General features: G+C 41.9%; 1 protein-coding gene and 1 non-coding gene across 4 annotated transcripts in view; both read right to left on the bottom strand.

Annotated features, from left to right (window-relative positions):
* DLEC1 (deleted in lung and esophageal cancer 1) overlaps nucleotides 1-7,363 on the bottom strand; it is a 36,865-nt gene extending 29,502 nt beyond the window's left edge. For all 3 annotated transcript variants that reach the window (XM_003640674.6, XM_040695552.2, XM_040695553.2), the window contains exons 1-10: nucleotides 6,994-7,363; nucleotides 6,771-6,911; nucleotides 5,850-6,006; nucleotides 5,226-5,336; nucleotides 4,017-4,201; nucleotides 3,114-3,331; nucleotides 2,788-2,869; nucleotides 2,290-2,377; nucleotides 1,303-1,476; nucleotides 409-545 (exon numbers count right to left, since the gene is read on the bottom strand). In XM_003640674.6, the coding sequence (XP_003640722.3) occupies nucleotides 409-545; nucleotides 1,303-1,476; nucleotides 2,290-2,377; nucleotides 2,788-2,869; nucleotides 3,114-3,331; nucleotides 4,017-4,201; nucleotides 5,226-5,336; nucleotides 5,850-6,006; nucleotides 6,771-6,911; nucleotides 6,994-7,026 (1,326 nt within the window). In that variant the 5' untranslated portion in view covers nucleotides 7,027-7,363. The remainder of the gene's footprint in view (nucleotides 1-408; nucleotides 546-1,302; nucleotides 1,477-2,289; nucleotides 2,378-2,787; nucleotides 2,870-3,113; nucleotides 3,332-4,016; nucleotides 4,202-5,225; nucleotides 5,337-5,849; nucleotides 6,007-6,770; nucleotides 6,912-6,993) is intronic.
* LOC112531984 lies at nucleotides 6,616-6,719 on the bottom strand. Its single transcript, XR_003074184.2, has one exon. It is a non-coding gene; the product is annotated as a U6 spliceosomal RNA (small nuclear RNA).
* Nucleotides 7,364-15,831: the final 8,468 nt, after the last annotated feature.

The raw sequence follows: 15,831 nt of genomic DNA, 5'->3' as shown, positions 1-15,831 counted from the left end.
CCCTGAAGGAATGCAACAGCATTGATGTATCTAGTAAGGCCTTAAGACTTTGGTGCCAGTGTACCATCATTATCACAAAAGTCTTCACAGCAGGGCACCAATACCATAACACGTCCAGGGGCAATGGCCTCAAGTTTCGCCATGGGAAGTTTAGGTTGGATATCAGGAAACACTTCTTTACAGAAAGGGTTGTTAAGCACTGGAATGGGCTCCCCGGGGAGGTGGTTGAGTCACCATCCCTGGATGTGTTTAAAAACTGTTTGGATGCGGTGCTCAGGGGCATGATTTAGTGGAGGGTTGTTAGAGTTAGGGTAGTATGGTTGGGTTGTGGTTAGACTTGATGATCTTTAAGGTATTTTCCAACCTGAGCAATTCTATGATTCTGTGATTTTCCTTCTCATCACTCACCCTGAAATTAGGAGGTGGCCAGGCCTCCTGTGGCATTATGCAGAACTTCCCGGTGCTAAATCCCACATTTCTGCACAGAATCACTGTTACCTTTATTCCTCCAACAAGGCAGAAACCACAGTCTATAATACGAGGCACTGCAATGAGGAACACAGAAAATCAGTTATACAAAGGGCAGCAGATTTCAAAGCCAGTTAGTTCTTAAACAACTTTTTAAAGACAACACTGCTACATGTGAGTTATGTCATCCTAAAAAGCCTTACACTCTTTCCATTTGAAAGTTAAACAGTATGAGTTGAGTATTTCTGCATTCATCTTACATTTGAATGGTACTTCCTACTAAAAAACTCCATTGCACGACGGCGGTAAGAAAGGTGATCTTTCAAAAAGATCAGTGTAACAGGAAAGTTGTATTTAAATAAAAGCAGTGTTGTAGAACAGTTGTTCTGGTTGTTGCAGCATAGGTTAAATATTTGAGAGATGAATTCTACAGGTCTGCCATATCAATATATAGTGAATGTAACATAGAATGAATATTAATGAATAGCAGTAGATATTTAAAATGAAAAAGTAATTCCTTAATATTTACAGTTAGAAGTTTAGAAGTTTGACGTGATATAATCATAGAAGAGTTGTTCCTGCTCATTTCTCTAATACAGTGAAAAAAAAAATGAGCTCCATATGGCATGTACAAATAATTAATGGAAAAATTGACAGGATTGCATTTTAATAGCTAAGAATTCTACTAGGAGTGAAAATGAGATGGATGTCAAAACGTAGAAAAAGCATTGCCAAGTTTCTCCACATTTGTTTTGCAACATAAAATTGGAAACAGTCAAAAAAAAAAAAAATCCATTTAAAAGAAGAGAAACTTAAGAATTGGACATTACTGACATGTTAGCACTGGAGGTGCTCTTTTAGCTTGAATTGGGATCAGAAGAGGTTCCGATACTGGAGTCTGCACCCATATGTAATCTGTGTAATCTGCTAGACTTTCAGGAACAAATTGGACTGTATACTGGCATGTCATCCCAGGAGCAATCATTCCTCCCTTTCCTGGAAATTTTCCTTGGAAAAAAAATGCAAACAAGTAAAATATCACAACCTCCCAAATTTGGCGTAGGTTTTCATGATCACGAGTCTCTCTGGAAAGGTGCCTCTAACCTCTCCCCATGTATTGCCTAGGTTAAGCTGATAAAAACCACAAAGGACCTGCCAGTGCAATCTGTGTATATGTCAATCGCTGAACTCAGAAGAAAATGTTTTTGGCTGGAATATGTTTCTCATAAGTACAGAAATAAAATGAGAAGAAGCATGGACATATTCCTCAGTTTCCCTCTGCCACACAACAACAAGGTTTACAGATGTGCATTTAACTTTGAAACATCCCTCCAATGCTTTGACCACGATACAACAATTATTTAGGAAGTCTAATCTCATGCCTGGCTAAGTTACTGTAGGAAGGATATTTTAATTGCTCTTCCTCAACCAAATCTTCCTTGCTGCAATTTAAGTACACTGTTTCTTGGCCTCTCTCCACACTAATTTCAATGGACATTAAATCTGTTTCTAGATGAGTTTTGGCTTAGCCTGTCTAGATATTCCACAGATACGTATCTATCTGATTTCAAAGATTTTAATATTAATATTCTCAAGTAATTCATTAGGCCTTTTTCATCTGCTTTTCAGTTGCATGTGAATGGTCCTAGAAATGCAAAACAACATTCAGTTTCTAAAGAACTGAGCAGGTCACTGTGCTATCCAGAGCACTATGCATAGCTGAACAAAACATGGAGTCTCTGAAAACCCTTTGTTGAAGCAGACACATTAGATCTTTTAAGTAAGTTTTATCATCTTAAAGGCAGTAAAAAGAAAACTTACCTGGCCCAATGGAAAATACTGAAGTAGAGGGAGGAATAACTCCTACACGGTGACATGTTGAAGTGATGTTCTGTAGCTCTACAGTTATCTTCATTTAAAAAGAAAACATAATACTACATTGTGTTTATTGTCACTCATTATAATGGTTGCAGCTCCCTACTGCTTTGCTAGTAGTACCTCATTTATCATCAAGACAGGCCTAAAAATCAGGAATACTGCACAAGCTGAAACGGATCATTTTTCTCAATTTATTCAATGAAGTCTCTGTCAAACACTACCAAAACCAAGTAGAGATTGGAAAGGGTTCTCTTTAGTTAGTGTTAGTTGCATGTGTGAAAGAATATCTTGAAGGAAGCTAAATGGTCATGAAATCAATATAAAGAAGCTCAGATTTCTGTTGAACTGTGGGATGCCAAAAGGTTGGGTGAAATACATAGATCGTGGCAGGACAAAATGCTTCCCAGTGGCCAAACAAACTCCCTACAAAGAAGTTCTCACCTCATAAACACGTCCAACTTCATAATCAGAGAAAAAAACAGTAGGTGGTTTGGCAAGAAACACAGGAACAAATGAGATATCACTGAAAAAAAGGACAAAAAAAAAAAGAAAAGAAAGAAAGAAAATGACACTATTTTACTGCCTCGTTCTTTAAATATTGATAAAATGAACATTTTCAAAGTGTATACTTTAGGAAAAAAAAATCAGATGTCATATAGACATACCCTGTTTCATAAGAGGCCATATGTTTAGCTTAAAAAATCCATGTGTAAATCCAAAGTGGAGCTCTCTGTGGGTTCCAGCAAAAAAATGTAGACACTGCTTACCCTGTGTTACATTCTGCTGATGTGTTGCTTATGATTTGTTCCACCTGTCCTTGAGACATGACAAGAGATTTGCCTCCATGAGGAGCATTCGGTGGGAAAAAGCGGGGATTCTTCAGAAAATTCTGTCTTTTCTCAAGCTTGGCAAGGTAAGCACACTCTTCTCTCTCTGCTTTGCATTTACTGCCTTTCCAGTCTGCCTTCTGTGAGGCACTAGATTTCTGTGAAAAACAAAGAGACCATGATGTAAAATTTAACACCGAAACTCTGTGGACAATGGAAAAGACAACTGTACATGACTTATGAAAGCATCAAAAATTGAAAGAAAAATATATTTTTCTTCTCATAGGATCATAGAATGGCCTGGGTTGAAAAGGACCTCAAAGATCATCTAGTTTCAAACCTCATGCTATGTGCAGGGTCGCCAACCACCAGACCAGGCTGCCCAGAGCCACATCCAGCCTGGCCTTGAATGCCTCCAGGGATGGGGCATCCACAGCCTCCTTGGGCAACCTGTTCCAGTCCAGTGTGTCACCACCCTCTGAGTGAAAAACTTCCTCCTAATATCCAACCTAAACCTCCCTTGTCTCAGTTTAAAACCATTCCCCCTTGTCCTATCACTGTCCACCCATGTAAACGGCCATTCCCTCTCCTGTTTATATACGCTCCCTTCAAGTATTTGAAGGCCACAGTGAGGTCTCCCTGGAGCATTCTCCAAGGTAAGCAATCCCAGTTCCCTCAACCCTTCTTCATAGGTGAGGTGCTCCAGCCCAGTTCTTAGCAGTCCAAAGAGAAGAAATTCTGGAGCCAAATCAGCAATGCATAGACATTACTTTTTTTTTTCCAGGATTAGCAATAGCCCCTACAATTCTGACAGACTAAAACCAATAAATCTGTAAAATGTACCTTACTGGTCCTTTTGGTCCGGTGGTAGGAGTCTGGAGTTGAAGGTAGAATTAATGTGGATAAAGATACACTTGGCAGATGAGCAGATATTTTCTGGAGGTGAGCAGACATCTGGTCACGTGAGTCTGAGGAAACGCGCTGCTTAAAACTGAATGTCTCCTTGACGTAGCCAGGTTCTGCTTTTCCTGCAATTCAAAGGAAAACGTGATTTTGAAAGAGAAGAGCATGAATGATAAACATTTATTCTAAGCACAGGCATATGAATTTATTTTGGTCTTGTCAGTGGTAAAATGATACCCTTCGAATCCTCTCAAATTTTGTTTGCATTTATAGCTTATTTTGCACAAATGGAACACAATAATTTAATATAACTTTTATAAGTATCAGTTAAACGAGCTACATAGAAAGAAAGCTGTACTACTGTCAGAAAGCTGTTTTAATCTTACAAGTGGGACTTACAAGGAGTGTCCTGTTGGGTTTACAGTAAGTTTTATATCGTGGTCAAATGATAGTCAGAAAAGTGACATAAACAAGATGGATCACTTCAGTCCATGCTTCTATTCTTCAACAGTGACATTGCCAACTTAAGAGGATACTTGGAGAACTTAGATTATTGGCTTTGTTTTGAATTACAGTGGGTAAACAACCCAAGTCTTGGAATCTGTGATTTAACAGTTTAGTCTGAAAGATCATGAAGAAGTCTTGACATTGTTCCAAAGATTTCTGTAAGTGGTCTTAATTTGAAAATTAAACTGAAATATGGACTAATCAGAAAATTTTAATCTCAACCTATAGGATATAATTTTATCTCACTGAAAATGTTTTTTTTGCCTTGATGTAACCACTTCTCTACTTTGTATACAACATGTAGTTACAGCAGTGTGCAAATAAAATTGAATAGAGGCAGAGAAGTCACAATTAATACCGAACTGCAAACAAATGTGTGACCACCATTATATTTAAACTCACGAACCCATTAATTCCAGAAGACAGTAATTTTAATTAACCAATTTTATTTTGACACTGTCCCTTTAATACCCTTTAGGCCCTTTTAGACTCTTTTAAAGCTGAAGGAATTTTAATATTAGAATATATTTATCTATAAATATATACTCAGATCTGCTGTGTCCTCCAATGCTTCAGTTCTTGTAGGTTGTTCCAATTACTGTTCCAATTACTGTTCCAATTATTCTCTGCTGTAAAAATTACCTTTTGGTGCTCTAGTAACAGGTAATTTATCAGTGATGTAATCATCAGGGCAGGTTAAATGATTTTTCCTGAGAAGCTCGTTATCCACAATCCACCTAAAAGAAGATGCCACTACAACAGCAAGAGATGAAAACAAGGATAAGAACTAAGGCTTAGCCCCTGAAAGTCAGCCCAAAATTCTGCTCCCTTTTTAACTCACTATCAGGCAATATTTTTGGATAGATAAACAATCTAGTATTTTAATCCCAGGATGTGGACATGTATCTCCACAATTCTACATTCAGTTCAAACTCAGCTATTCAGTCAACAGGGAAACATATGATCTTTGTTAGTTGTTGCTATATAGCAAGGTGAGTATGTTTGTTGTAAGTTAGGTAGGTAAGCCACTGACAGTTAGTTTAACACCTTGAAAACAACCTGGTCATTTAATTTCTAACAGTGATAAGCAGATGTTACCCTTCTTGAATCTCTGCACAAAATCAAAGTTGCTCTGTTGATGTAAAGCGAAACAAGAAGCTCATGAGCCTCACGTCAGTCCCATCATTGACTTCAGACCAATGTTGTGTTAATGTCCTGGTACTACAGGCACATAATGGGGAGAGATAGTATTTCCAGAATCCTCACCTGGTGGTAATCCCATTTTGTGGAAGTCTTTTCCAGCATCTCCCTTAAGCACATTTAGGGCCCTTTCTTCTTCAGCTTTTGCTCGAACCTGTGCCTGAATGATGTTCTCTTCTACTGCATCAGCTTCTGTCAGTCGGTGGTTATACTCTACTACAAGCTGTCATAGGCAAGGGTGAACATAGAGAAATAACTGTAATTTAACCTGTCACAATTCAATATTAAATATCTCCATACAGATAAATGTTTTCTATTTGCCTGAGTGGTAGACAGAGCGTGGTAAAACATCATTAATTCACAAGAACAAACTGTCATGCTAAAACACCTTCATTACTTTCATTTAACTTGAGCTGGCTTAAGAAGCAGTATCCAACTGCGCATGTATCAACAAGAATATGTGAAAGATCATAGAATCATAGAATGGCCTGGGTTGAAAAGGACCACAATGATTACCTCAGTTGATGTCAGAGCACTTGTAACCTATTTGTGAGTTTTCCATTGAGCTTTTATGCCACAAGATTTAACCACTTGACTGACTTTTTTTTTTAACAGAATGGGCAGGATGCATTCAGCTAAAATTACACACTTTTTCCTATCCTGCTTATTGTGAGTTCCCTCCACTGTCAGTGGAATCCAATGGATCAGACAGACTGTGCCCTAAAAGTGCCCTGTTTTTTATTTTCTGGCAATATAACAGAGCCTTGGGTGACAATTTCAGCTGTCATACGTGAGTAGGAGATGCACTGTCAGCTGAAATAAATCTTGGTCAGACAGACAGCTTCTCATCATGAATTTGTGTGTCATCATTGCGCAGGGGTCATGATAACATTCTCTGCATCGCCCCTATTTTAATATAGGTGAGCACAAAGTAACAAGAGGTAACCTGAACAGAGCTCCAAACTCTGCCTTGATGTTGCCTTGTACCTTCTGCAGCTCCTCTGTAAAGGCCTCGTGATAAGCGTCATCTCCTCCTCGGGACTTGAGCCAGTTCGCCTCTATGTCCGCCCCTATAACATCTCCGGTGTACAGGTCCTTAAAGGTGCTGCTCAGCAAGTGGGAGATATCCTGAGGAGAAGACGTGAGGAGATGAATGTTTAAAGCTCATGTGTGTATGGAAGAAGAGCTCCGTGTGCCTGCCAGACGTTACCTGCGAGCGGCTGGAGGGGCTGCGCTGTGCCATGGCGGCCTCCTCTGCCCAGCGACCACTGCTGCCCGTTGCTTAGCGATCACACGGGCAGTGAGAGCCGGGCCCGCCCCAGGTCAGTGTGAGGAACCCTATCCCAGAGTGGGACACGAGGGGTGAACCCCCCCGGCTGTTCCTCACTGCTCCCTTAGCGCCCTTCTCACCACTGCAGCAGCTCCGTTTTCACTAACTGTCACGTTAAGCAGAGCGGTTGATTGAGGGCCACAGCCTCCGTGAGACACTCATACAGCCTTTCTGCCCTTCGGGTTGTTTCTTCCTCCTTCACTATCGACCTGAAAAATCATCCATCTTCCCCTCAGCCTGTGCTAACGTCAGGGCTGTGTACGCTGGTTGCTAACAACAGCCGCTTGAGTGGGTGATATTTCCTTAGAAACCGGCCTTGCGCAGCGCTCTGTGTTTGCCCTGCCTCCTTTTTTTTTCCTTCCCCTGCATCGTGCTGGGAGCGAAAGAGGCCAATGGTGGTGGATTGTGGGGCTTCTTCCTCGCTGTCAGGGCAGCTAGGAGGTAGATGTGCTGGGTTGCTGGGCTGGGGAAAGCTCTGTGAGGTTCGGCACAGCCAAATGCCAGGTCTTGCACTTCGGTCACAACAGCCCCATGCATCGCGGCAGGCTTGGGGCAGAGTGGCAGAAAGCTGCATGGAGGTGAAAGACCTGAGGGTGTTAGCTGACAGCTGGCTGGACATGAGCCAGCAGTGTGCCCAGGTGGCCAAGACTGCCAGACACATCCTGGTTGTGTTAGCATGAGCTGGGAGGGATCTGGAGCACAAGTGAGATGGGGGCGGCTGAGGGAACTGGGGTTGTTCAGTGTGGAGATGAGGAGGCTCAGAGGAGACCTCACTGCTGTCTACAACTGCCTGACAGGAGACTGTGGTGAGGTGGGGGTCAGCCTCTGCTCCCAGGTAACAGCGATAGAATGAGAGGTGATGGCCTGAAGTTGGACCAGTGGAGGTTCAGATTGGATATTAGGAACATTTTCTTGTCTGAAAGACTGGTAGTGCACTGGCACAGCTGCCCAGGGAGGTGGTGGTCTCCGGAGGTGTTCAAGAACCATGGAGATGTGGCACTGAGGGATGTGGTCAGTGGGCATGGTGGGGGTGGGCTGACGGTTGGACTTGGTGATCTCAGTGCTCTTTTTCAACCTTAACGATTCTAGCACTCCATGATTCCTGCAAAGGGAATTTGCAGAGGTTTAATGGGGGGGGGGGGGGGGGGGGGGGGGGGGGGGGGGGAGGAAAGAGTGCTAGGCAGCGTGCTGGTGTGCTACTGCCCTCTGATGGCCTTAAACAGCAAATGGCCATCACGAAAATAATTTGCCAGCATTTGTTTATCCAAGAGCAGATCAGAATGAGGCCTTGGGTGCAAGCCCCAAAATGGTGTTTGTAGGCGTGTGACACATGGCTCTGGGACTGCACCGTATCACAAACTTTAGTTCCTCAGTGCAGCAAAAGCTGCGTTTCACCACTCAAATATGACACCAAATGTGACTCTGAGGAATGCTGTGTTTTCAGTTCCCTGTGAAAAATGAAACTTTCCCAAGGGAAAGCTCAGCAAGACTGCAATATCCTGTTCCAAAGGTTAAGGCAAGTCAGAGCAATTGCTGTCATCTGGCAGTGATAGGGCCAGGTACATGTGTTTTCAAATGGGAAATCTTCACTGTTTCTGGCTCATAAGTATAACCTCGCCTTACTAAGTAGGTTGGAATATCCCTATTTTGACATGTTTCCATATCAGAATTCCAAGTTTTCTCATCACGTGCTGTTATAATTAATCATAACATCTGTTTGCTAGCTGTTAATAAAATCCAGCATTTTTAAAAGATTTAATTCCCAGCTTTTCAGAAAGCCATGGACCAGTGACAGTAAAGCAGATGTTTTTGGTTAAAATAGTATATAGATGTACATGAAATCTGACTGTGGCAAAAGCTTTCTGTACTCTCACCTTTACTGTCTTTCAGTAAAACTGCCAAGCAGATCATGCACGTAAGAAATGGTAAAACCTCAATCAAACAGAAACTTTGCATTTACAGGTGTAATCTGTCCAAATATAGACCCTTTCTCTAACTGTTAAGTATGACTTCTACACGACACTCCAATTGGAAGAACTAAAGTACTGCTGAAGTCAGGATTTTCTCACTCTTTCCATTTCTTGTCACATTCATATTGCCTTTCTATATTTATTCTGTTCAGACTCCACTGGTGGTCCCCACACACCCCTTGTTATCCAACCAGGACCTTTAGATCAGCTCTTGTCCATGCTTTCCCCTGGTAGTAACGTGTTGGCAAAGGCTCCTTCCTGTTGTAACCTAACAGAATTGCCTCACAGACATGTGATGGTTTGGTCAGGCATCTAGGTCCAAATGTCACTATGGACAAGGCAAGCAAAGGTCATTCTTTCTGCTTGTCAGCTTTGCAAGACTGAGAGTAAGAAAGCATATCTGTCTATATAATAGCTGAAGGTGACTTGAATGCAATCAAGCAGCTCAAGTGCTTAATAAACGATGATGTGTACATACCCATGCCCATATTGCAGAGTGGAACTTGCACTTCTTTTACAAAGATTACAAGTTCCATAACAGTTTTATTTACCTTTCTCATATTTTATCAATATGATGGATGTCATGACCCAGGCCTGTATGTCAGCCAGTATATATATTTTTTATCTGTTTTAAAGCAGTGAACAGCAGTGCTTGACCAACTATAATCTTAACTTGCTGTCGACATGTATTCATTAAATATCTAAATATTACTAGACTAATAACAATGAAATGATATCTTCTGCACAGGAAGGACTGGCCTGTTTTGCATATTTATCATCCAGGTAGCAAAAAAACTATTTCCAATTATTTCTATTTTGTCATTAAGGCCTCATTTTGGGGTTTGGGTCTTCACAGAAAAATTCCACCACCTCTTTGATGAGTGATTCCCTTTGACATTGCTGCCCTCCAGCGGTCTTGTTAAGGCTTCCACGTATCCAGGAAAGCTTTTAAAAACATTGTACTCAATCTTTGTCCTGATAAGACTACGGAGCAGGCAAAAATACTTCCATCATCTCAGTGTGACATATTCTCTTACCTATATATTGGGTAAGGTGTGTCTATTCTCCACGCTGGCAAAACTATGCATTATCCCATAATGACTGCGGAACCAAATGCAATCAAAGAGGCATCACTGGAATGCACATCTCCATTGGACATTACTATAAGCATCTGGAAATGAAACTAGAACCAACAGCCTGACTTGAACAGTCAGGTTGGAGATGTGGAAGATGGGAAGCTAACCTCTCAGGTGAAAAATGCGGAACAGCTCAGTTTCTTCCATTGCACTTCTTGTTCTGCCAAAGTTCTGGGTTTGGTTTTGTTGTGTTTTTTTTCTTTCCTTTAGATGTTCCAGTTAGTTTAAGGTTTCATTTCTTACTGATCTCGCCTTGCTCGCCATACTGAGGTCATCTCCAATTCTCTTTCAGGTAGTTAAAAATAACCTGTGACTGGCAGCTCCATCAGGATATTCTATCCACCGTTTTCTCCCAGAACGTCTTGTGCTGTGTTATTTTGTGGCTGTCTCCTGATGTGAGTCAGCCCTTTCACTCATTTCCTGTTTACACCTTCCTTGACTTTAAGCCTCACTCTGTTTCCCACACCTCTCTCCTGTATCTACAAGCCTGTCCTTCACTAAAACATGTTGGTGAGTACTGCTGTACTTCTGCTGGAATGCTTAAGCTGTAATTTCACTCAAGCCGCACGGGATCCTACAAACAGACACACCCAACATGTAGGAGAAGCATGTGGAAAATGCATTCACAAAGGAGTCATTCCTTTCTGTAATTCCACTCTGTAATTAAGCTGGGTCCCTCTGCACAGGGATCCAAGTGGAGTGTGCAGGGCTGGTATGGTGCTGGACCCAGAACAAGGGGTTCATACTCCATGTTCACCAACACATACTCATGCTCCTGGGATCTGAGTGGATTAATGGACTACAGAATTGCTCCCTTTTTTCACAAAAACCCCGAATATTTAACCCCGAATATTTTACCCAGTAATGTGTTTCGTTAAAATTAGTGATTTCATACTATGCTCCTTGAATAGCTGGGGGCCCACTGACTATTTGGAAGCTAAGAAGAAAAGCAGCCTGTAGTTAGACTCACCACCCCAAATCTGTCTTCTGCTTCTGGATGTGCCTTTGTTTCCCAAATTAAAGACTAAGGCCAGCATTTTCACACCTCAGAGGCTTCTTTGTGTGGTCACAAAAGGTTCTTCACAGTGCCAGTTTTGGTAAATAAATTCATTTCTTGGCACGGCATCTACAAGTTAATGGACCAGAGTTTCTCCCTCCAGGTCTTAAAGACTTTTCTGTAACAACAAGATATAACTGATGCTTAATTACGTTCTTCCACTCTTCAGCGACATCACTCTGTCTGTACCCCATACTACACTGTAGATTCTGGGATTGCATTGGTTGTCAGAAAACCATGGCATAGGCCTGTCTCTTGCTGTCCTAGAGTCTTGATACTTCACCCTGGTCAAGATGGAATGAGGTCTGAATCTTTGGAGCAGAAGATGGAACAGACACACGATACAACTCCAGTATGTTAAGGTGCAATGAGAAACTGCTGCCTGATTTAGAATGAGAAGAAGCCCAAACACTCCTACTTTTTGTCTGAATTTGTCCTCAGCTCTTGGTTCTTTAATAACAGTGTAAGTGAAAATGTGTTTGAAACAGATGCTAATCTGGACAGGCCCATTCAAAAACATTTAGTGTAAACTGATGAATGCAGTTTTCCCTCTTAGTAGACACGTTGGGGGCTAGAAACAGCTTATGGAAATGTCAGGCCAGGTGAGAAAGAAAGTTCTAAGGTGAAACTTTTAAAATATCACCTTATTTCCCTTTATGAGTTATTTTCATCTCCCAGAAAACTATTAATTTAGACCAAACCCCAAACAATCTTTCCTGGCTGTGGTGTTTCAGGGTGGTGAATGAAGTGGGCTTAAATATATTTCCACCACTTTATCCTTTGGAACTCAGGCATATACAAGTGGCCCAGAAGGCCGGCTGAGTTTGGGCTGTGTAGCTGAGCAAGAACATCTTGTTGGAGTCCCAAAAGGTCTTATCAAGAAGACCATTCATTCTGGGACAATATGAGTACAGAAGCACTAAAGCTATCTCCAAGGGCTGGATGGGTTGCAAGTGAATTGATGATGGGCAACACAATGTCTCTTGTTTCAATGGGCTGGAGTACAAGCAAGGACATAGGCTATACTGTTGGAAAGAAGTCTGGCCACTGTCCTCTGGAGAAACAGCCTGAGGATTCATGGCTGCTGCAGGCCAGCCCTGGCAGCAGAAATACAAGGGAAGTAGTTTGGATTTCTGGCCTCATTTTCCATTCTTCCCAAGTTAGCTTCAAACTGTGCCTTAGCTCCTGCAGACTGGGAGGAATCTCACTGCAAATAGCGTCTGTTAGAGTACAGTCAGGGAAACGCACTATCAAAGCCAGAAAATCCATTCCAACAGGACAGGAGAGTGTGAGAGGCGGTGGTGTCCTGAGGGCACGAAGAGCCCGTCATCACAAAAATGTACAGCTGTGTTATCACCTTACTTTCTCAGCATATTACCTCATTTTTCCTGGTAGGGAAAGATAGGACCAGCCCAGCTAAACCAGCAGGCTTGCATATGCTTTTCCATATGTGAGCCCTGAAGTGGATCAAAGAAAACGAGGAGGCAGCTGGATTCAGCAGCCAGAAGAACTGTTACCTGCCTACAAATTCAGCACCTTCTTTTCTGCCCAGGCTAGCAGGACAGATTTAAGTGCCTCTCGTGTAAGATGCCCAATGACACACAGTCCATTCGCCAGGGACTGGCAGACACTGACGCAGGATCTACAGGGAACTGACAACTTGCTGGACCAGAAGCAAAATGCCAGCGTGGAAATCCCACTGGACCTAAAATGACACCGAGTCTTCAGTTTGTAGGCAGCCAAATAGTGCTTTTAAAATTGTATATTTCAAGAAGCACTGACTTCCCCCCCAGAAACACCATTAGAATACTCAGCACACTGTTAACAACCAAAATATGGGCTGGCTCTGTGTCTTAGTGTGGAATTAAAGTGCTAATTTTGATCTGAAAGCACTAAGTTTCCTAATGCTTATATTTTGGAGACTAAACCTAAAGGCAAAGCCCAGACTGAGCTTCAGGTTTTTCTTCTCCAGCTTTAATATGGACCACAAACTCTTAGCTGGGATCTCACTAGTGTGTATTAATAGCAATCTGATAGCTCTGTGTTCTGACTTCCGTGTATTGTTGCCACAGGCACGTCTGCGTGCATTCGCACAAACCAGGTCTCCTGCAGTCGGAGGGAACACGTGTCTGCAAAAGGCTTTTCTGCTTTGGGTGCCCTACAGCGAGAGCAGGAAGGAAATGAGTCATTCAGGCTTTTTGCTTTGGCTGCACCAGGCTTGCAGAACTGATGGGGAGGCACCAAAAACCCAATAAAATACTTCCTCAATGGACAGCTTTTATGGTTCTTCGTGTGCCCTCTTGGTGTTTGCTCTTCAAAAATCCGAATAACACCACCAGCCAGAGGAATGTGGCTGCATTTGATTCTGTCAGGAATGTAAATACATGATTTTGGAAATAACAGTTGCCCCTTTATGTGTAAACTTGAGGTGGCACATAAAGCAAAGGTTCATTATTCCTGTTGCAATAAAGACACAGCATGTGATCTCAGGCTTACAACACGATGTCCCTGATGGGTGTTTACCCCACCTGTTTTGAGATACTCCAGCATCTTAATTTGTTCCTCTTCATCCTTTTCAAAGGCTCTTCTCTCTCTTCCCTGACAGTTTACTGAACTGTGATCCTCGCTTTCATCTTACTGAAATGAGAGATTAAAAGTAGCTAAATGAGAAGTTGTGAAAGCTCTTTCTGAATTGACTCGATAAGGTTTTACACGTTCATCCTTTTATTTGTTTGGGAAGTAAGTTAATCTAAAAATTAATCTAGCAATAAGTTGTCACCTAGGCTGATCTTCCCCCCTCTTCCCAAAGATTCCAGAATGTGCCTTTCCCTTCATCTCATGTCTGGCTTTTGGATTAAACAAAGCTGACTATAAATTAACAGCAACAATGTTGGCTATTCATTAGGACCCCAAGAGACAGCAGAATTCCTTGTATACCTTCTGTATAAACATCTGCTCCAGAGATATTAGCGATTCTTATTCAAGAACATTTTCAGACTCTGTATGAATGCTTCAGATGGGGGTGAAGGGAAGTCTGACGTCGCTGAGCCTGTATGAACTGCAGCTTTAACTCTTTGGGATGAGGATAAAAATGCCTTACTTGTAACGTCACCAACTGTCTGTGTTGCACACTCTGGAATCAGAAGGTCCTCGTGTGCAATTTAAGCCTGTGGGGAAATCTTTTACTCAATGAGATTTTCTGAACTGTAGGTGTAACTCAGACTTTCTGTATTTTCCCTAAAGTTAAAATTCATACGAACTGGCTACACTGAAAAGATCGGTAATTAGTTAATTATATGAACAATTGCATCTAATTATTGTGATTATCCCAGATACAGAGGATTAAGCTGATGGCTGAACTGCATTAAAAGGGATCATTATGAGGGTAATCATCAACCCTCCTCTGTACCTAACTTGTATACTGTGCTGCTATTGGTTGTGAAGAGGCAACGGTGCAAGGAAGAAAAGGCTTGCGTCAAGCATTCCTGGCAGCAGGTGACTTAGCCTAATGACTGCGGTATTTAAACGTAGAAATGCACTTTGTGACCTGGATGCTGGTGGTTGTGAAGCCCTGTTGTAATCTGGGATGTGTTTGAAGGAGCCATTCATGGATGAAAGTGGAAGGACCCTGGGAACAGCATCCTGCTGTTCTTCTTCCTAACAGTGATCGTCATGCCAAGTAACATTTTCATACCAGTACAACCAGTACGTTACCAGGTTCTCCAGTTAGCTTATTGTTCCTCATTCATGCAACGTTGGCTTCATGTGAATGGTCAGATTCACTAAATGATTCAGATACGTACATGTCATATGTAACTCGAGCATTGTGTGGTCTGTGCTGTTTACTGATGCACTGAACTGAGAAGTTGATCAAACGTATACATGACATTTTCTTTGAGCTTCTCATTCACTGTTCATTGATGAGGTATTCAAAACAATCTCACTAAGAAGTGTTCAAGACTAAATTTGCTTTTCTGTACAGCTCTCCGAAGAAGATGATTTCATTACAACTACAACTTCATTACATCTGCAACTGCCTGAAAGGAGATTGTGGCAAGGTGGCGATTGGCCTCTTCTCCCAGGTAACAGCGATAGGACGAGAGGTGATGGCCCTAAACTGTGGCAAGGGAGGTTCAGGTTGGATACTAGGAACAATTTCTTCTCAGAAAGAGTGGTGATGCAGTGGCACAGCTGCCCAGGGAGTGCTGGGGTCACCATCTCCAAAAGTGTTCAAGAACCATGGAGATGTGGCACTGAGGGACATGGTCAGTGGGCATGGTGGGGGTGGGCTGGGGTTGAACTTGGGGTTCTTAATGGTCTTTTCCAATCTTTATGATTCTGTGATTATCCCAGAATAAAAATATTTGAAGTCTGAGAATTCAACATTAGGGGGCTCACTTAAACCTAAATTTGTTGAAGCACAGAAATGGCACAATAGTGACCCTCCGGCATTTATAAATCAAATTTGGACTGAAACAAATTAATTAAAGATATATGAAATATTTTTTTTTATCACACATTAAAATTAGTCTGAAGGCAAAATTAGTTATGTGTC

This window comes from Gallus gallus, chromosome 2, assembly GCF_016699485.2.
Source record: "Gallus gallus isolate bGalGal1 chromosome 2, bGalGal1.mat.broiler.GRCg7b, whole genome shotgun sequence".
NCBI lineage: Eukaryota > Metazoa > Chordata > Aves > Galliformes > Phasianidae > Gallus > Gallus gallus.
The sequence above is the reverse complement of the archived record's forward strand: the minus strand, read 5'-3'. Positions and strand labels throughout refer to the sequence as shown.